The 23,056-nt window shown below is 35.8% G+C and overlaps 1 protein-coding gene across 5 annotated transcripts; it reads right to left on the reverse strand.

Annotated features, from left to right (window-relative positions):
- Window positions 1-363: 363 nt before the first annotated feature.
- Window positions 364-10,771, reverse strand: LOC120331490 (somatostatin receptor type 2-like). Of its 5 annotated transcripts, none has more exons than XM_078114023.1 (8): window positions 10,516-10,770; window positions 6,657-6,819; window positions 6,076-6,260; window positions 5,452-5,715; window positions 5,002-5,119; window positions 4,378-4,590; window positions 4,031-4,143; window positions 364-670 (listed from the first exon to the last, which is right to left on the reverse strand). In XM_078114023.1, exons 1-8 carry the CDS (start codon window positions 10,722-10,724, stop codon window positions 598-600), a joined length of 1,338 nt encoding a protein of 445 aa, XP_077970149.1. In that variant the 5' UTR covers window positions 10,725-10,770; the 3' UTR covers window positions 364-597. The 5 variants fall into 5 exon arrangements, with proteins under 5 accessions (XP_077970149.1, XP_039254513.2, XP_039254512.2 ...); XM_039398579.2 differs by having other exon boundaries at window positions 364-653; window positions 4,031-4,140; window positions 10,516-10,769; XM_039398578.2 differs by having other exon boundaries at window positions 364-653; window positions 10,516-10,767.
- Between the last annotated feature and the right edge of the window lie 12,285 nt (window positions 10,772-23,056).

The following is a 23,056-nucleotide window of genomic DNA, read 5'->3' on the forward strand; positions in this document are numbered from 1 at the left end:
TGATCATAGAAGAAAGCATCAACTGAGTCTTTGTCCCAACCAAGAAATCGCAGAAAATATGGAAACGAACTTTAAATCTTTTACGATCGTTTTCTGATGCACCGTCAACTGCATGTCATCGAGACATAGACTGACTGTAACGCCACCTGAGATAGGTGAACGCCATCAGTACTTGGCCAAGTATCATAAATCAACTACTTTTTATGTCATTTTTGTGAACAAAATGCACCTTTAGCAATGTTTTGTTAGAAACGATACTTTTACTGTATAATACTTATCTATTTAACCAATAAAATTACTGACCCTAAAAATGCGATTTATTTACAGTTTTGCTTCGTAAAATTCAATACAAAGTCATACTTGTTTCAAAAATGTATTTCATGAGAAGGGAAATTTTTTTATTATATTGAGGTTGAATAATTTAAGCCTTCGCTAACATAATTCGCCTTTGAGAAAGTCAAGTATATTCTGATCGATACTGCAATGGTGTAACATTTCCCGTATATTTATTAGCATAAATGTCATCATTGCTGCTGCTTATGTTGCTTTGTTCTTGAGGGTGTGATGATGCACGTCGAGGAAAAACACTACCAAGCCTCATGAGCCCCGATGACCGTAGAAAACTTCTGAATCTTTTATTGTGACTGACTTGCCTGCAAACAAAAAAAATCTATTTTGTTTATGACACATATGATATATACTTACTGCATTATAAACATATAATTTGATCAGCATTTTATGATACTTCAAATTATGTTTGAATGTTTAGATCTACTTTTCCAATTACTGAGTAGTCGATTTGTTACTGGCAAGAAATTTCAGCGACCGCTTGTGACAAAACAATTCATCTTGACAGTAACAGACCGCTGACACAAATTTCTCCACATGGTACAGATGAGAATAGTTACTGAATGGTCCGCTTTATCAAACATGTCTATTTATACGTCCTCATTTATCATTTACATAGCAGTTAAAAGCTGGCATAATCATAACGCTTATCAATATAACAATAGAAAATATGATCAAGGGAATTTTATTTGTACTCGAGTTCACGAGTGAGTCCTGCCTGTCCTGATAACGTAACCTTTTGAAAAGGGATGTTATTCCTTATTCTGACCCAGGGGCCAGGAATTATCAGTTTTTTTGTCATTACGTTATGTGGGTAATTACTGAATACGTTGTAGGAATACGCTCGCCACCGCACCTCTAACTACTCTGCGTGGGTTCGCAGGTTCGAATCCCATGCAGGGATGGTTATGTGCGAGAGGATTGCTGGACTCCTCGCCGTCGTTGGGTGGTTTACGTAACCGCTGGTCGGTTAAGGCTTCCTCCACCACCAAGTCCATGCTTCCGAAAACAAACAATACAGTAAATCTAATCCCATACCCGACTTGGAATGGTAACCGGACGAGAGGCCGTGGTTCGCCATACGGATAAGCCGTCTTATCGGCTTTCCTCTCCCCCGGGATAAATATGTAAATCCTATCCTACCTACAGGCCGTACAAAATTGCGTACATTGTGGCCAGCGCCGGATCAACTATTAAACAATATAAGCACGAGCTTAGGGCACCAAGCAAAGAGGGGCACCACAGAAATTTTAGAGCAGAATTTTATATGGTTTATCGGTGTTTAATGAAATATATGACCGTGGCGGTTTTTTGATGAGGTAGACCAGGGTGGTCCAAATCCTGTCATGCTGATACATTCCGTGCGGCTCATAGAACAATTATAGCGTATATTTGTATCTAATGGAGGAACGTTTTTGAGTTTTTTTTTAGCTATTTTTTTAGCCAGGGGTTTGGGATCCCGAGATTCAAACCATTTTTCTATCGCTTTGTTCCTTTATTTTAATAAAAACACTCCTCTGTTTTCAAGCGTCGGCCATGTGACAGTAGTGACGAAACGCAGAGCCGACTTAACGCCGCGCAATCCAGTTTTTTTTAGCTAGGTCGTGAAATACCAACTTAGACGGACTTGGTTGGTATTTGAGATGGCACTAAGCTTGCTCACGCTGCAAGTTTTTAAATTATTCAATATAACAATTCGTAATAAAATGAGTGTCGAAGGAAAGGTGACATAAGGAAAACACGGCGGAAACGTATTTCCTCGCCCATCACACAGTGTCTGGTTTGATTTCAAGTAATATCTGTCACGAAAGAATATAATTTGAAGCGACATTATACGCGAGATGCGCAAAATACAACGGTAATTCTCGGGAATTAACTTTAGGATGACTGAAGGCTTTATATATCTTCTTTAAAAAAGAACGCTGATCACTTTTGGGTTTTCTCCGACTTGCGGCCCGCGAGACCTCGTCAAAAGTTTTTGCGGTCCTTTAACCTAGCTCCCTGGAACCACAATGAGGTAGACTACTAGGTACCGGTAAAGTTTCAAACTACATTTGTGACTTCTACCCTTTGGTATTTCGATTCACGTTGAGACTGGAGGCATGAATCTTCATTGTCACACTCCCTCGGGCTCAACCAATATATCGGCCCGATAGTGCGTGTTTGCCGATATATCATATTGGCAGTAAACGGCCGATATATATATATCGGCTATATATATAACAGTTAAAAAAATCTAAAAATGTTCGTAAAATTTGGTTTATTTACTGTTGGTTGTGATTATTTTCATTGGATAATACACTTATGTGGTTTATTGTTTTCATAATTAAATTACACATAAGGGGGCACTAAAGTCTTCAGTGCTTAGGGCACCAGAGGGGCTTAATCCGCCCCTGATAGTGGCGGTTCCGCGTTCGCGTTGCTGTCTGTTGGTCAGATGGAGTCGTAAAGATTGCGGTACCTGTGGTCTACTGTGACAGATTGCATACTCGTACCAAATCGTTTAGCCTTCCCATCCATGCTATTTTAACGCCTACACTTATGCATATGACAAAGATTGCTCATCCTCGTTTTCAATGAAAAGCGGCTTGATTGATTTAAAGCTAAAAACAAGGAATATCATCTGTGGGTCGCGAATGAATATGACGATGGGTGCAATGAATATCAATGAGCAATCCAGTATATTCGTTTCGAGGTGAAAGCTAGCTTATGAGTAACCCTTTAACACTACTAAAATTTTCCCAACGTTCACGTGTGAGTTGAAGCTTATTTCTCCATATTGAGCATTTGCAAAAAAATACCGTGATTCCCCGAAAATAAGATCGTGTTTTATTTCAATTTATTTTCGAAAAATAACACTAGGGATTATTTTGGGGGGATGTCTTATATTATCATTTATAAAAAACAAAATTACAAAGGGAAGAATTACGAGATTTTTGGATATGCAAAATATGAAAACCGATATCCATTTACTCATAAATAACAAGATTTCCGCTCTCACACGTTTTAATCATTTAAAACATGTAAAGAGATTTCTTGATATCGAATAGGTTATAAAAAATTCTTTTTATGGACTGGGTCTTATTTTAAGGTTAGGGCTTATATTAAAATCATTTTCAAAATTTGGGCTAGGTTATCCTCAGGATAGGTCTTATTTTCGGGGAAACCCGGTAGTAAACATGATAAACATTTCATTTGGTCCGTCGACTCTCTCCCAAATTTGGTTCTGCAATGTTGTTATTTTGCAATTTACCTTAGATTTACCAGCGATAAAACAACACAGACGTCAACCCGCACGTATACAGTAATTACATGGTTGTAATTCTTAAAATTAACTTTATATTTATAATTATATACAACATATAGCCGAAAGCGTATTTTGTTATGTAAAGTTGTTGTGAAGTTCGTGATGTTTTCTCGTAGTATTGTTATTCGTTCGATTAAAAATAATGCTCGTTTATGCGACATTCAAGCAATATTTCATTTTCCAGAAAGCCAGTTTTTGTCAGCACATTGCTAAGTTTTGAATTACAGACGCGATTCTACTGATGATGGCGCAACTTCCAACTTGAAAAAAATTGCGAGGCATGAAGATTGAATTAGAATAGTTAATGTATTTGAGGCGAATTTTTTAAAGACCTTAACTCTTGAAAACTATTTTACAAAAAATATAAACTCTTACTTTATTCTTTGTCGAAAATCTCTTCCAACGAAATTATAAAAATACGGATTCAGAGCTGAGTTGATAAATGCAAGTATAGATATCGCTGTTGAAAGGCTCTGACATAAATTCTTCTAAAATAAATAGTTTGTTTTGAAATTTGCAGAAATATACAATTTGTGTTACTGCGTCTTTAAGACCAATAACCACATCCAATTTTATGCCCGTAGCCTAAAAGTGTAGAAAATAATTTAGGTAAGTGCCGGCAAGTGAGAATGAAAAAACACAAAAATCTCGCAAAATATATTATATAATTATTAATTTCTATTCGATTAGATTACATGTAATAATAGCATAAAGTGTCTTACCCCACCAGTCCGAATTCCCGCAATCTTTGCAATGTGTACAGAATGAAACGGAAGCCAGCAGACTATAAACAGTAACACGAGGAGAGCACAAACTATGGTGACTCTCATCTTATCTTTCATTTGAGATTGGTTAGATGTTGCGGAATTTCGTCGATCACCTACTGTTCGGTGAATTACTCGCAATATGATAAGTGCATAACAGAAAGTAATAATCTGAAAAACAAAATTGAATGAGTGTTCCATGCTTATCTGACGAAATTAAGAATTATCGTATATTTGATTCAACAACTCAGAGCTTGTCGAATTTTAAATTTAGTATCGACACAACACGCGTACGGGGTACTCCCGTAATGCGTGTACCAGGTTAGGTCATACTTTTATTCAGATTTTCCTTATTTTAGTTTTATTACGAGTTCGGGGACTGTCTGTGTAACATATAAATAAGGTATTTGATTATATTTTATCGATATATATATACTCTAAGATTTGAATGGACCCTTGTGGAACCCATGGTTGTACTGTACTGGTAAACCCCCGATTGGAAACCACTGTGTTGAAGTGTTTTTTATTTATTTGTATCCAATTGTCGTTTATAGCGATCGGCGTATTACAAGCGATACTTACAACAAGAGGTAAAAGAAACATGACTGAGAAATTGAAATATATAAATATGCTCCATCCTGGTCGTTCTCCTCCATACACACATTCTGCTTCAATCGTATTAGAGGCGGACGGTGTTGAACTAAAATGTTAATTGTAACATTAATATTAGCTTGTATACTCATTTAAAATAAGATACATTATTTGAATGTGCAACCGTTCATGTCTCATTGGCGTTTTTGTGCATCTCTATTCAACTGCAGCAAATGTATGCATTACAAATCGGCATTGAGACACCTATATTACAAAAAAAGCAAAACTTCTGACAAAGACTTTTCTATAAAGTATTATGTCACTAAGAGTTTACATAGTTTTTCAAGACACTGTTCAAATATGTTTGGCTTCAGGCAATACTAGAATGTTTGTATACATTTCCAATATTATACGGAACTGTTCAACTTGAAAAATACGTACTGCTCGGTTCGCGATGCATTATTCTGTTCTTCTTCTGAAAGTATGTAATCAAGACCAAACAGATCTTGGATATAATTGCCACTCCCGGAAAATATATCATAATCTGTTTCATTTTCCGGCACCATATCCGTCCGTGCGGTTACGGGAACGGAGCAAGATGTTTGATGATATTTCGGAAAGACTTCATTGACACAATTATCAGTATCGTTCTCAGCAAATTGGTTTTTCCTACACCATATTAATGGATCCTTTGGAAATTCAAATCTACAAACAATAACACATGATAAAGACTACTATTGTAGTGTAGAATTGAAAACATAGCTCAACTTCGTGCCCAATTGAAAATAAGAATTATCTTCTATTTTATCTCGTTTTATTTAGAATTTTCATATTCCTCTCAGGGGAAACGATAGTCGATAAGATGGCATGATCATGTCACGAACCACGTCCACATCCACGAACTTCCTGTTACCAATCCAAGTTGGCTATGGGAATACTTAAAAAGTAATTGGTATCGGATTCATGGACCTAAACGCGGTGCACATTGGTGTTGAATTTTGTCACCATCTGGAACAGACTTCTTCAAACGATGCCAATTTTTTATCATACATTATAAAAACTTACGTGCAGCGACAATGTGGCTGGAGTCCAAAATTAGCACTGTACAGCATAACGGGTATGCAGATTAACAAGGAAATTATCCACGCCGCCATAGCAATAACAATGTACCAAGTATTCCGGGATCGAAAACGAGTTATTCCAACCGTCATCGGGTGACAAAGTGCGAGATATCTATCAATTGCCATTATCTGAAATGGCGAGGTTTGTCAGTTAGCTTTAAAAATATACGATGATATATATATTAGAGCGAAACTTTATTTTTTTGGGACTATTCGAAAGCGATATTACTCTTTGTCTCTTTACCAATAAATGTTTGTTTTTCCTCAAATTTTATTCTTTTCAAACTTTTTTCAAATTTCTTTTTCTTAGGGATATACAATCTCTAGTTTTGCCACATAAATTATATTTAAACTTATCAAATATATTATATAATTTTTTGGTTTGGAAAAATTTGAAAAACTTTCGTGCTGAGAACTTATTGCTATGCAACCACGCCTCCGTCAAGAATTACAAATACTCATTTTCGTCATTCATTGTCGTATTAAGTGACCGCGATTTAAACAATTCTTTAGCGACTAGCTTACCATAAGGAACAGTATAGAAGCGTAGTAGTTGAGGAACATGATTGTCTGCATCATTTTACAAAGCCATTCGGGGTAGATCCAAGCATTGTATACTGTCTCCGTTATTTTGAACGGAATGATTTGAAGAAATAATAAGTCTGCTAATGCAAGTTGAAGGACGTACCTATAGAAATGAATATAAATTTTATTCAATGATATAAAATTCTTACAGAATGGATGAAAGAGTTGTTTTTCCTGCAAGCTACTTGGAATATAGAAGGCAAAGTCCCCTCAATATTTGTAAATTTTTTAAAACATTTTTAATGAAACAATCCTTAACAATCAAAACAGCATGTCAATCATGTATTATCTCTTCTAATTGATAGACAATGCACACGCAAGAAATAAACCTGAATGGGGGCTATTTTGGAAAACTGATTGATATAGTATAGTCAGCAGTGGTTCCCAAACTTTTTGTACCATCGCCCCCCTATAGTAGTTTATACAACTTCATCGCCCCCCGGCACTGCAAAAAATTGAAAGTCAGAAACGAATATATTACAGACCACATAAGGAGACAAATCATAGTTTATGGTGTTTTTTAATGAGATAGATGTGCTTGATGTTCTTCAGCGAGTTTTTTATTATATCTAAAATTACCCCGTTTACTGATGGAAAGGCGATTTGGTTTTAATAGCAATAGGTGCACGGCTGAAAACGCCTCATTCGCCATATCAGAGGTCGGAAATGAAAGAATTCAGGGTTTTACCTCCTCAAAAACCTCCGTGTACTCTTGCATTTAACTCCCTAAATTCACCCCATTTCACACTAAAATAATTAAAACAAAATTAACTTTCCAAAACTTATAATAATGATTTTTGTACATCTCATTCATCCCTACAGCTAGATGACCTTCACCAAAATACATGATATAGAACGGTTTTCGGTAAAATTCATCCCCGATTTCTCATCCTACCAAGTTCTCCAGTCCGATCACAAGTCCATAGAATTAATTAGCCATTTGTTTGGATTCGTGGACTCGGATGGCCAGGGGGTCGCAAATTTTGAGTCGCTCGCGGGACAAAATTTAGGGTTGCTATTTTTTTACGGATCGCATATATTTTTTGAAAGTTAAAAGCGGAACCTCGTGCGAAAACTGCGACAATTCGTGAACTCAACTCAGTCGTCTTAATGAAAAATTATTACAATGACATTCAATGTGACACTGTCTTGTTGCTGCATCACGCTTGATAGCTTTACGACGCCAAGATTGGAATATTTTCAAAATAGGCATCACCAATCCTAGTTCTTCCTAATTTTCATTTTCGAAAATAATTATTCGCACAAATATGTACTTCTAAACATCGAAGTGAATATTTTCGCATGGTCTGTAAAATTTTGATAAAGATTTTTCAGGTTAGGGTTCAGGTTGTGCGACATCTTGAGGCGCATACTTCAGGAGTACCGTCGTTTGGATGTTTCCCCTGGCATAGACGGCCATGTTTACTTCGTGACATTGGCCAATCAGCGAGATGCAAAAATAAACGTAACAATGTCCCCTTTCGTATCTATTCAGGCACATTTCTCACTCAGACAGACTTTCAGGCGTGGTCGTGAACATTGAATTTTACCTCATTTTCGCGATTTAGAATTATATTCGTTAGTTTTTAGTTGTTTTTCGGAAATTTTAATAAAATAAGTCAATGATCACTTTGTCCTCCTAGGAGTCTCAGTTTAATTACAGTGACCAAAAATTAGTGTAGAAATAGCTGTGATAGACTAGGCTAAAATTCTTTACCGGCACTTACAAAAAACAGATCGTTGAATGGTATAAATAGAAAATAGTTTGAAACAAATACTTCATTTTATAGGCAACAACTCGCGAAACCACTCTTAAAATAAGCACCGAAAACTTTAGAATGGTAAAGTATGGGAATAATTTCCCGGGGTCAAAGGTCGGGGAAAAGTTCATTCAGTGAAGCGTCCCGGGCCAGATTACTACAGATTTCCCGATCACTGGGATACGCAAACTACCGTACCTTACTGCGAAGACGAGTCCAGCAATCCTTTCACGTGTGACATCGCCCACGTGATTCAAACCTACAAAAGCACGCAGAGTACAGTAATCAAGTGCACGATGCGCCGAGCAAAAACAGATTTCGCGAAATCGCCCCCTATCGCCCCCTTCGACTTTTTCGCCCCCTTCTGTATTGCTTTCGCCCACCGGGGGGCGATATCGCCCACTTTGGGAATCACTGGATAGTGTATGATAATCTTGTTACGTAGATGAAATTCGGGGTTAAAATTAATTGTTTTCAGTAACACGACGAAAACATATGTACTTTCTAACATGACGTAAGTAGGAAATCGAATGTGATAAAATGATACCTAAAAACTGACATTTCGACACTATTATTATTTTGAGCGATATCCGCCAGATTGTAGTTCATAGTGGGGTTATAAGGAATCATGCAATAATTCAGTTTCCTCCAGTATCATAACGTCATTTCAGACATGAAGCAATAAATAAGTAATGCAACAACGCTGTATGAGTCTATTTTATCAGCAGACATCGAATTTTGTTGTCAACATTTTATCGAGATAATAGAACGAATGACGTAGAAGTAATAAACAATTCCAAACGACCAACTTTTGTTTGTGATAAATTGCCTTCATTAACGTTTTATAAAAAGCTTTTTTATTGATAAAAACTTTTGATTCGATAAAAAAGGATACAGAGCAACGGCAGGGGAATGAGAAAAGAATGCGAGATTGATAGAACACGTGATGATCACCGGGTCATCTTGTTCAATTGCTATAAATAGTACGTACTATTTGCGTCAACAGATTGCGTAGGATTTGGGATAAGATTGATAAATAAATTACACTTACAAATAGCTATAAATCATTCAAAAATTAAGTAAGTTGGACTGTACATCGGAGGTGTGTGACGCCAATAACCTTTACAGTGAGATATTTATGTAGAAATATTAATTTTAAAATTTGATGCATGTACACAGAAAAGGATCTAAAAAGCAAACTGTTTTTATCTTACATTCATTAATGTTCTATCGTTATTGTCAAATATATGTGAATTAAAATATGATACAACCCCACAAGATCTGGCTAGGTGTAGCATATTTACGCTTCACACCATAAATATATTATTTTCTCAAGAAAACCACGGCACTCCCTGTTTAAGATTCAAATCTTAGACATGCTGATATATTTTACCGGAAAACGCAATGAATGTTTTTATACTTCCCCCTTGCACAATGTATTTGAATCTTTCGGACCTACCTAGCCAGGAAGTAGGATATTATTTGTTTGGAATAATACTTACAATTATCGTCATGTGTCATCATTAAAATATCCTAACCAAAAATCCTAAATTGTTTTCAAAATTAAATCATCAGAAGGTAGAACGGATGTACATATATATACTTTATATTTCGATACACGCGGTTTAATATTAAATTTAATGTCTTTATTTAACAGGTAAACCAAATTCTTATTTTTTGGAAAAACAAAAAAACAACCATTCATTTTGAGTTGGAATTGAATTGTTATTTATATTGGGCCGCGTGCCCGATATGAAATTATTTTCAATAAGCGCGATTCACTAAGATGAAGAGTTAGCGGAACAAATGGCAAAAAAATCACTGTTATTCTAGCGATTGAAAATTTTGAGCACATGGACTTTATAAACAACAGCAATGTTACATTTTATGAATAATACATGACTGAATATAAAGCCAAAAATTATATGTTTTATAATGACAAGTTTTCGTGTTATTCTAAATTTTTGCGGAGGGATATTTTACAATGCAGTTTGTAGTTATATATATCCGATTTATTTTTATGTATAAAAATATCTCACCAATGTGTAGCTTTTTTGTATTGACGAAAGTACAATATCACAAATATAACAAGTAGATTTCCAACCACTCCGATGACGTATATGAGAACTTTGAAGAAAATAACAAATTTTTGTATTCCATCTAATTGAACTGCTTCATGTTCTATTGTCACTTCAGTATCAGGTGATGATGTGGTGTTTGCATCGAGTAATTCCTCCATAACAAACATATATCAAGTACTAGTATGATTATATTTCTTGTAATTAAAATACAAATAATCTTGTAATGAAATAGATTAAAAACTAAACAATGTACTTGTACGCTCAGAAATTCGATGTAAAAGTAACAAAGTATTAATTCGTTTATTACTTCTGATCAAAAGGACCGTAATATAAAAATCACAAACACAAATAAAATAATGAAATATCAAATCATATAGACCATAATCCAATCCAAATCGCATTGAAAATCAATAAACTTTAGTCAGATATAGTCAAATCTCATTTTTAAGTCTCTAATAAAGTCACGTAAAGTCTAGTAACTTGAGAAAATAGCAAAGGTAACTGATTTGAAGGTTATGCTTAAACCTATTTCCTCCTAAAACTGACCCCGTGCATTGAGTTAGATAAGGTCTAACGTCTATCCACTACGTAAATTACGAGTCAAACGCCCCATTTAAAAAAAAAGTAGATTTGAATAAAGTTTTACAACTAAATTGTAGTTGGCATTTCCTATCTCGTATGGTAATCAAGTTATCAATATTTGGCCAACTAAGGCCAAATTTATCATTTTGGATTTATCTTATTGTTCGGATAAATTTTCCAAGAATTAAAATTCAGTCATGTCCACTTTCTTTATAGATATCTGTCAAGCAACTTTTTTCTGTCAACAATGCCCTGATGATTTATTCTGCTTTAACTTGAACTCTAATGTCAGATAATGTCTAGACACCTGGTCGTGACACCTAGCTACGTGTATTGTATTGTTGCCATATTCGATTATATGACACTGTGTTAAAATTACTTATACATATATGAACAATCGTGGACACAATGGCTATTGGTTAGTACACTGAACTCAAGTTCGAGTGTCGGTCGTTTTTATGTGAAACAACAGAGCGATGCTCAAATATATAGACACGAAGACCAAAACGAAGTAGTTTTGAAATGAATTAAAATAATAGCCTTCTAGGGGAAAATACAATCTTCAACCACTGAAAATTTCAAAGCAATTGACCTAGTAGGTAATGAGAAAAGCGATTTTATTCACACGTAACAACAAGAAAAAAATAGCAACAAAAACAACAACATATTAACAAAACGATCGATAGGGGGGGCCCAATAAACTCTTCTACTAAGTCTCCTGCTCAACTCAACACATTGGCAGTTTTATATTCTTACATAAATGGTGCGAATTCTTGCTCGATGTTGTGGTTGCAGGCAAAATAGATGTGAAATAGTATGCTATAAACGTCGTCTGTTTCATAAGCTAGTTTCTACTGCAGAACGTAGTTTCGTGTCGACAGTGAATATATATGGTTATATATATTGTCCGCCTCTGAAAAACCACCCCAATGTGTTCTTTGTTACCGGCATGCCTAAATTTACATGTTTTATATTTAAATGAGTTCGACGTCTATTTTCTGAATACAATTCTGAACATCCTATATATACATCTGAGATTGAACTCTTCACACTTTCTTTGTCACGTCTGTTGCTACCTGAGACAAAACATAATACATAATATTGATCTATTTCTCTTAATGTTATTCGGGGTACAGATAATTTAAATAAAGAGAAAAAGAACATATTCTAAACCTATTTCTTCTTCTTTGATTAAATTTACTGACGCAAGTTTTGTTTCAGTGCCAATGTTTTATCGTTTTATAAAGTCCCCAAAACTAATAAGATTTGTTGGCATCACCAGAAAACATGATTTACGCCTAAAGCAATATTTCACTATTTATAAGATAATTAGACGATTCGAAATATTTAGCTTAATACTACACTGAATTAACCTCACATGCTGGTGGACAAGCGTGTTTTGACTTTTTTCTCGTATCTTGTACCGACTCTTTTGAGTCATATGCAATCTAACGGATATGACCCAAGCATTTGTGTTATTTATCATTTGTTCCAGTACACGTGATGTGCATAATATAACGTTAATTTTATTTTAATTGTGACAAGTTATTATGTAATTTATTTCCATTGATTATGCTGCTGTACTGTACAAATGTCAACTGTCAACTGAATTATGAGTAATTCCCCATTACTCAAGATAGCTTGTTCGGTTTTAGCAAAACTATTTTATATTATATTTTTTTAATACACTCTTCATGATTTTATCTTATTATTATCATATATATATTATACTGGTTGTATATCGTACTGATGAATCACCACACTCTAACCATCAATTAGAACATTTTCCAAATTTTCGAAATTATTTGCGAAATAATCATCAAATTATTTGTCAGAATACACAAATTTTACCATAACTGTCAAATTATTATCTAGATTCCCAATTTTGAAAAGATGCTTCAAAGAGCAGGACAAATTGTTACAGCAAAAATTTTTGGACCTGTCTATAAAATTTAGCTCAAATCTAATCTGAAAATAACGAATAGAAGGGCTTTCAGAAAAACACAATTTTCAGTAAAATAAACTACAATACAAAAACGACATAAATTCAAGCTAGGACTTTTATGAGACGTTTTTCATATCTTTGCTCTCAACATGGCTATGTACAATTTTCCAATGACTAAGTAAAGAGCAGCTTTTTTAACGTCACACAAAACTGGATTCAATTGCAAAGTATAAGTGCTACGTATCTCAGGCAAAACAACCGTATTACACTTATGCTATTCGACTGCCTGTAAATACTACACAATCACAAAGTAAATTGCATGTGACCGTTGGCCAGTGGCAATAATTTTAAGTATACAGTAATACTAACTTTAGCTAACCCGCGGCTACTAATACTCGATGTTTGCGGTTAATTGTTGAAACTCAAGCCGCTATTTTATTTGTTTATACAAACTCGGGAAATTTTATTTTACTGCCACCGGGTACGATACTATTTTATTCAAAAACACAGGAGCGAAATTGTCGATAAAAGCGAAACAGTAAATTATGCAACGTATCAGTTTCGTTGATGATACATCGTACCTGGAATCGGAGATATCGACAGACCCGCAGAGGTTAGAAGAGAATTCACTATGAGATGAGTTGCATCATCGACCTGAACAAGTTTCCAAGTTGGACACAAGTCAACCGAGTAAACGCCATCCGAGTATTCTCCGCAAAATTTAAAGTTCGAGTCCGAAGTCACGAAGAACAACCAGGATTCAATTATATTTGACTGCATTCACTTGGGTTTCAATAACAGAAAAGTACAAGTCTCTCATCCCGAGACCATTAAACAGTCAATACGAGCCGTTGCTGTTTTGAGTCGGGTCCGAATCATTGTAGAGTGCATAACAAAAGTCATTGAAATGGATAATTATGAGCCACATTGTCACTTGAACGTTAATTAACTTTATAAAACTAGCATTTCATCGTGCGTTGACAACATTTTCCTCGGTATGCGATCTTGCTATAACAAGCTGGCGAATTCCCTATTTTTATTTCGATGTGGTAAATACCGCATTTCTTTTTTTCGTTTTATATCCCACTCAAAACTATCTTGCGGTTAGTCGAGTCGTGTTCAAGTTAGGTCATTTCGTTTAGTTTAGATGGCTGGAGTCGATTAAGTTTTAAAAAATGACGAGTCAACAGTAAATGATTCAAATTTTCGTTTTTTTTTTCAATGCAACATTACTTGACGTGATAAATAGTATTTCATCGGATTTTTTTATATTTTGGTATATCAACTCGTTCAAACTTTTCTTCTAGTCTCAATTTTATGTTAATTATTTCCGAAAAGTTGTTGATTTGAGCCATTTTCTTTTGATAATTCCAGTCATCCTGAGACGTCGACAAAGGTGATCCATCCGTCAATACCTCGACTTTCCCCAACACCGCGAATACTTTGGACATGACGACTTTGGAAAAGTCAGCGTCTTGGTTTAGTTTGTAGAGTTGTTACATATTAAGTGAATGATAATAGTATTGCCGTGATATTTTGTCATTATAATGACTTCTGGAAACACATTTTAATAGGCCGATCTCATCCATTTATTTATGTCGCTGTAAGATCTGGTGTTTTTTAGTCAAAAATGTTTTGAAAAACAATATCTTACGAAGTCAACAACACAAATTAAATATATATTCAGAAAGTTGTAAATGCTAAACTTTGGGTAAAGCATTGAAAATTATTTTCCACTTAGAATATAGGTTTTCATTGCATACATTAGTTTTACTCTTTGATGCTTTGCATTTGATTTTATTTAATATTCAAGAATGATATCTATGTAATCGTCTTTGCTACATTATTAAAAAGGTTATATATTATTTTAGATCCTAAAAGACTTAAATTCATGAAATATATATCAAATCATAATTATTATATAAATATATATATAGCAAATTTATAAAATCGTTTGATTTAGACATGGACATATTATACTTAGGCAGTCAGTGAAACTTGATGGGATTTCTGGTATTGCTGTGTGCGGTAATTATTATTTAAATTATGTCAAATATACTCGAAATTATACTCGTTCTCGTGCAATTTTTCAGAAGTTTATGAATCAGCTATCTCGCTTCGCAAAGATATCGTTTCAAACAATACGCAAGAATGTTATGTTAAAACTAGAATAGTCAATAATATTTCTCTAAGTGTTTGTCGACATGGCTTGGTAGGATTTTAGACTTCCAATATTTTGCTTATTCTAGGAAATGCTATTTCAAAGTAGGAAATGCTTTAGAAAAACTTATGAAGATTCTGGAACAAAATTTTGTTGGACATGAACAGCGGATGGATGTTTTCGAACTAAATGATTTTAATTGGTGCATAAAATGTAGAGATATTTTTAATAGTAGACTGGTATATTTTTTAAAGCAGAATAACGTTTTCAGTGAAAAGAATCACAATTCAATATATATGTGATATTATGAACAGATGTCATCCCCCTCAAACAAAATCTAACGACGTAATAACAGCAGTGGCTGTTATTTACAATAATGGGTATTTGACTTTGTCTGTGAGATATTGTGATTGGACTCGTGAATTTTATGATGTAAACTTAATTTTGGGTTTGTCCAATGACCAGATAGCCCTTTTTTGTCTGGCTGTTATGAAAATATTCCACTTTTATATGAAATTTTGCATTCTTTTGCCGTGTTAGAGTTTGTCAATCCGGAAAAGTTCAAACAAATAATCCAGCTACTCCATAACTGCCATTAGATTCCCACAGATCCTCGTTATTGTCCATTCATTATGGAATTCCTCAAGTAAGCGTTTTAGGTTCTCAGAATTTTCTAATTTTTATAAACGTTCTGTCAAACTGCTCAAATTTCTTGAGCAAACTTTTCACTGACGATGTCTGTCTGCTCGACGATATAAATGATTTAAGCTCACTCCAAGCCAAGGTGAACACTGAAATAAACAAAGTGTATGATTGGGTGATATGAAATAAATTTATTGTGATGTTGAAAAATTCAAAGTCATGTTGTTTGGTTCTAAAACTAGAATCACGCATGAAACCTTCCAATTAAATTCAGGGGTGTCACACTGGAAATTGTCCACTCTTTCAAATATCTTGGGTTTCTTATTGACTAAAAACGACGCTTATTTAGGTATTATTAGTTAGGTTATTCTAAGAAGATGTTAAAAAGTAAAAACAAGCCATTAAACCAGGGGCCTCAAACTCGCGGCCCGCAGGGCGATAATTTGCGGCCCCCGCCTTGGTATGGAAGTTTAATGATAGTGCGGCCCGTAAGTCACTCAGCTCAATTAGAATGATTGATGCATTTAAATATGATCAGTACAAGTAGAGCAAAACAAAATATTTTATAATCTATCCCCCGAAAGGAATATGCCGCACGGTAACCTACTAGTACCGTACCTGTAGGCATGATATTCGTTGGACCTTTGACCCCAAAGAAAATTTTATACTTATAATTTTATACTTATACTTTACCATGCAAATTCTTGGTGCTTATTTTAGAGGTGGATTCGCGAGTTGATTTCACGATTTCATGTCATCATTTTGATTCAAAACATTCAACAACCTGTTTTTCAACAGTACCGGTAGAGAAGTTTAGCCTAGTCTATCACAGCTATTTCTAGACTAATTTTTGATTACGACAATTAAGCTACGACGCCCAAGCAATCAGAATGATCATTGAGTTCTTTGAATCATACTTGAATTTCTGAAACGCAACTCTAAACTAACAAATAGCATGCAAAAACGAGATATTGTTTACAAACATGCCTGAAAATCTTTCTGAGTGACAAGTGTCTGAGCGTTTGCGAAAAAGTCTATTGTTACGTCACTTTTTGCGTCTTGCTGATTAGGCAATGTCACGGAATAAACAAGGAAGTAGATGCAAGGTCCGTCGCGGAATTACTTACATTTATGTTTTTTACATGTTTTGCGTATAGAAAAACAGAGGAACACCATCGAGTCGTGAGAAAAAAGAGCTTCCCGCCTCTTTTCCGGCTGCCGCACTGGCGGGCGGACGTGTTTTCCTGTGTTCTCTGCTTTGTGCTGTTTTAACTGTGAAGTTGCCTCATAATAAACCGCAAATCCGGAATCTGAGTCTTCTGATTCAATAAACGGTAGCAACATCTACTAACCGTGACAATGGCGAGCACGCCAGGATTTGATCAACATCAAGAACCGTGATGATGGCGAGCACTGCGGCGGATTTGGCGGAATAACTGACGGCAACTTCGAAGGTACTATCAGCAGTGGCGGCGCGTCAATAGGGCCAACCGGGGCAATGCCCCGGTTGTTTTTTCGGTATGATGAAAAATATTTGAAAAATACCTCAATATCGGTTGCACAGTCTGTCTACACTAGCCTAGGGTTACCATATTTGAAAAAGCAAAATTCCGGACAGTGCATGAGTATTTTCGGCGCTCCCGAAGAATGTGCATCAAGATGGCACACAACCTATACTATGTTCAGGTTGTGCGCCATCTTGGGGCACATATTTCAGAAGCTTCGTATTTTCATGAGACCATATATATGCGCTACCGAAATGCTAAGGCTGCAAACGCTGTACGATACTCATTCTAAAGCGCCAGCTACCGGAATAAAAAGTATTGTCTTCGGTCACAAGCTGAATCTCACACCAGACGGGTAAGCACTCTCTAAATATAGCTCTAAATCAGGGCTCGGCAAACTGCGGCCCGCGGGCCGAATGCGGCCTGCGAGCTAATTTATTGCGGCCCTCGAACGACCCGACATTTAATACATATAACAAAAATTGATCCTAAATTTATTATTGTCCATACACAGATTTATGTGATAACAAGTGCTGCTGTACGACGCTTGTTTGGTAATGAGTAGCGTCAGTTCTATGCCGTTCGACTTAATTTTGATATTAAAATTGTCTTGGAAACGGAGGGAGTTCGCGACGAGGGGCGAACATTCCAAAGTGCTTGCACGCAAAAATATTTTTCTTTCTCGCGCATTCCAAAACCAGCTCCATATGTCCGGTCAGCATCGCAAATATTTGAGGTATTTAATGTTAAACTCGCTACGAAACGTCTCATCGAAAATTCGACCCCGATACCCGAGACTAAGCCACAGCTCATTTGTGCGATAGTGCAAAACGTGTAATCTGCACGTTCGGAAGCTCATATTGCTGTCAACGGCTTAATCTAAAATGCATTACACTTACAATAAATTTTATACTCGTCATTTGGACGACGTACCGCGGGCAAGTTGCCATAAAAACATCATCCTTCACATTGATATATAATAGGTAAATAAAAACAATGTATTGTTAGATAATATATTGAAAAAACGCCACATACACATCTCATTGTGGCAGGCTTTTAACACAGCAATAGAAGGTGCGAATGTGCCATAATTTGAAGTTTAATGTAATGATTGTCCGAAAGCGGAATTATTGTGCCCGCGCGCTCATGGAAATGTGTATATTTGGCCCGCAAGTACATAAAGTTTGCCGACCACTGCTCTAAATGAATCTCAAGTTCAGAGTGGAAAATAATATTGAGAATTGGATTGTGCCGAAAATTAAGGATAGTGATTACAGCTTAAAACAAATTACAGACACGCTTTTAAGTCAAGTCACTACAAATTACTCTTCTCACCATGCATATTTTTCTGGAGATCTAATTCTCTTCAGTAGGGCATTCACAGTTGTCTCCTGTAAATGTCACACATTTTTTCAAAAGCATCATTTTTTCTAAGGTGTCTTTTACATATGTGGAAATTGTGTCGGCAGTCTCGTTTGCCTTGTTTGTAAACTCAATCAATTTTGATTGCAAACCACCTTTCCTCCAGTCAAAATATTGAATAATTGTAGGAAATAATTTCAGTTCATTGTAATTGCTGCCATCTGTTGTAACGCCAAAATACGCGATATCGTTTTCTTCAAAACTTTTCAGAACAGCATCAATAGAATATTGCGCAAGTACGCTAGTAACAACTTTTTCTGTCTTTGTGCGGCCACTACTAAACTTCTTCGCTATACATTCGAATCAGGGAAATATTTTTGAGTAAAACAGATGTACAGTCCATGGACAAAAAGCTATGATGATGATTAACAGTGTGAAATGCAAGAGTGCCTTCTGCGGCAGTGATTTCATCTTCGCAGTTACTTCCTGCTGTAACAAAATAGTTTGTCATTTTCGTTGAAGCAACAGCCCCTCTTACTGCTTTGCGATGTTTTTCTGATTGGAGATGTGTGTTCAAATCACCATTACCGTTGTGCACGACAGATATATAGGTTCCATATTCGCAAGCATTCCGCTTCATAATCATTCCTGCCTTTTCTAAAACATGGATATTTTTCTCGCATCTATTTAGTGAATGTGTACTTTCGTTTAAGAATTGGCCATTTGAAATAATATCTTTTTTTATTAACAATAAATACAACCCAACTAAAAATGCATACTTAAAAAAACAAAGTAATTTACCACCAGACTAACTGAACCAAAAAGCTACAGGGACTAGCACTTTCGATACCGAATTCCTGACTTGCTTCTTATTCAAATAGAAAAAAACTTTGTGGTATAAAACTTCTGTATTCAGCTAACTCAACAAGGAACTAGCTGCTATCAAATACACTTGCAGCTGCTCAACGAAACGGGTAAAACAGTCAGCAAATAATAATCAGAAAGTTCTAAGTCAGGGGTCGGCAACCTTTTGTTGCTCACGGTTGCAAGTCATTGGCGGGCCGCACATATTTTTGAAATGTTAAAAATCGAATGAATGACCGATGAATTTATCACACAGATCAGAAGTTAAATTTTGAGCAGCGCGTGAAGACTGACTATTCGAATATTTTTTGCGCCATTAAACCATTTGCACTTAGCATCACCTTTTCTGCGTTTTGTTGTCATTTGTCTAAATTATAATTAAATTATAGCCTCATTAAACGAGTAATTGTGAATTATATACTTGTTACGTTATAATATAATTTGGTCTACATGTAAATTCTTTTGCGTAAAGAATATAATCGAAAAAACAGCAATAATTTGTTACTATAATTGAGTGAAGCGTCGCGGGCCGGATTATATTGCCGTAGGTTGCCGATCCCTGTTCTAAGTGGTGAACATCATTGATAGGGAACGCTCTGTTACATCATAATTCCACACAACCTCGTAGTATTAGCAGTGTGCACAGTACGATTGCAGATTTAATAAAATTCCGGACATTTGAGCATTTTTCAAAATTCTTTCCGGACGCAAAATTTAACCCTAAATTCCGGACATGTCCGGACGGTATGGCAACCCTACACTAGCCATATTCTCCCGACATGGTTCATTTTTCGCTCGCAAAGCCTTCGCCGAACGTCGACGGGGTGACGCCGATTTTGCCCCGGTTGCTCATTGTATATCGTATTCTCTCTTTTATCTTCCACTCGCCGCGTTTGTTTTCTGTTTCTTTTACTAAATCATCGGGGCCGATCGGGGCTAGCCCCGAAATTATGACGACACAATGCCGACGTTTCTTACAACAACGTGTTGACATATTTCGCTTTCCCGAAGTTTCTGTTAATATGCCATTGTATTTATCTGGGTAAATATTGCCTTTCCTTTTGAAAGAGGTTTCAAAATAAAATATGTCTATATTTATTAATCCATTGACTTGGACCGGTTTTAAAGACACTTTCTTATCGTTAAAAGTTGTCGCTTTTGCCGATTGGTTGTTACCGATGGAATGGTTTTTATACTCATAAAATGATGGGAGAACTTACAGCGCTCATCCTGTCCCCGTAGATGGGGGTGACTTGGTCCCGCAGTAGCTTGCCCCGGTTGTCAAAATGACCACGCGCCGCCACTGACTATCAGGAAAATGAAACAAATTCCAGCATGGACGAAGAGTTTACCGGAAACATTATAAACTTGGCGACTCCGGGAACGGTGTCTCAGGCAAAACACACATTTTTGGTGGGCTGAGTGAGCCTTGGTGTAACGATGGAGGTCCCGGCATGTGTGCGGTGGTTGAAGCTGGCTGTGATTTTTTTGACCGGTTTTGGACTTGGAGATTGGTGTGTTGCCTGCAGTGACGGACTCCTGGGCCGTTGTAATCCTAATGTGTGTGGTCAACGTGAGCCAGAAACCGGTGCATGTCGAGGCGGGTACTTTAGTGGGAATAGTTTGCCCAATGGGGGAAGTTTATCAAATTGCTGAAATGCCTAACTCTGATCCTGAAGTGGGGGAAAGTTTGCCTGAGCACCTCGAGCCGTTGTTGTCCGAAATGGAGCATTTGAATGAAGATGAGAAAAACCAGTTTCGGTCATTGCTAATCAATTACCAAGACATCTTTGCCAAGCCTGCCAAGCGGAATCCATATCGAATAGGATTTGAAGAGCAATTTCGTTCATGACTATTTTTTTCATTGTATCATCTTGTTTAAACCATTTGGCTACGTGAAAGATATTTTGAAAAGGGGAGGGGGTACATAATCTTTAAAAAATTTGGTTATTTTGTGTTTTTTTAATTCGATTTTAAGAATGAAACTTGTGGAGTTTCATCCTAAACAAAGGAGGGGAATTTTGTCACGGATTTTATTATCCGTGTGTTTTAATTTAGTTTGTCTTTTTGTATTTGCTTATATGCTTTTTGAGGACCCTTGGTTTGGATATACTTCATCCGGGTCTGGTTGCTGTGGGACTCCGATTACCATCGAGTCGTGAGAAAAAAGAGCTTCCCGTTTCTTTTCCTGCTGCCGCACTGGCGGGCGGACGTGTTTTCCTGTGTTCTCTGCTTTGTGCTGTTTTAACTGTGAAGTTGCCTCATAATAAACCACAAATCCGGAATCTGAGTCTTCTAATTCAATACACACGGTAGCAACATCATAATCTGTGAAGGTATCTAGGACGTTGAAAAAGTATCTAGACTTTATAACATCTAGACTCCAAATTTCACATCTAGATCTTATACAAAATATTTAGATTTAGCTATAAAACACCTGGATGTTTCCCCGACCCTTAATACCAGAAAAATTCTCTCTAAAACTACTCCAAACTTTCGAATGCTTATTTTGCCAGTGTTCTGGAGAGTTGGCACTCACAAACTTAGTTACATGGTCAAAACCATCATTTTTATTAAAATATACAACCAGGTATCGCTCACAGGTACTGATAGCTGAAATTAGTATAGTCGATCGCAGATTTTACGGGACTAATTTTTGATAATTGCCACTGAACTAAATTCCATCAGAAGACATAGTGAGTTATATTACTTCAATTACAGCTAATTTTTGAAAAATAAAAAAAACTGAAACCTCACAAATAACACGCAAAACCACGAACATGGCCACGAGGCAATGTTTATAGCCATGCTTGAATATCTGTCTGGGTCAAATAAATTAAGTGTGTGAGCGGCTGCAAAAATTACCATTGTTTACTTTTAGCTGATTGGTCGTTATTACAGATGTAAACACGGAAATCGTTTCTTTTTTTTCTGATATCAGAAAAATGGCGGGATTTTTTTTTTAATTATCAAAAAAATAAAATGAAACAATACATAAAGACCAAATTATTCCATAATATCGTCAAATTGATTACATTGAGTTGTTTTTCAGCATATCGTGTTCGATCGATATACACAAATTAATAGTTATATGTAAATTATACAGTCAATAGTTCATTGTCTATGGTATAAGGTTTAAATCCGATATTCGATATCCATAGTAGATTATATATTAATATATCACATATTTTAGGAATAGAAAATGGGAGAGGAAAAAAGAAAAGTTAGACATGAAATAATACAACAACAATTTTATCTGATATATCATAATTTTCATCATAACACAACAGACATACACATATTTTTTTATAACTGTATTTTTACAATCTAAATAAATTTCAGATAATGGGTATGAAAACTATAAATTTTCAAAGCATTACTGAATAACAATCCGATAATCTTCTCCTGCTCTACAGACATATGTACACTCCGGTACTT

This window comes from Styela clava, chromosome 6 (genome assembly GCF_964204865.1).
Source record: "Styela clava chromosome 6, kaStyClav1.hap1.2, whole genome shotgun sequence".
In the NCBI taxonomy this organism is placed as follows: Eukaryota; Metazoa; Chordata; class Ascidiacea; order Stolidobranchia; family Styelidae; genus Styela; species Styela clava.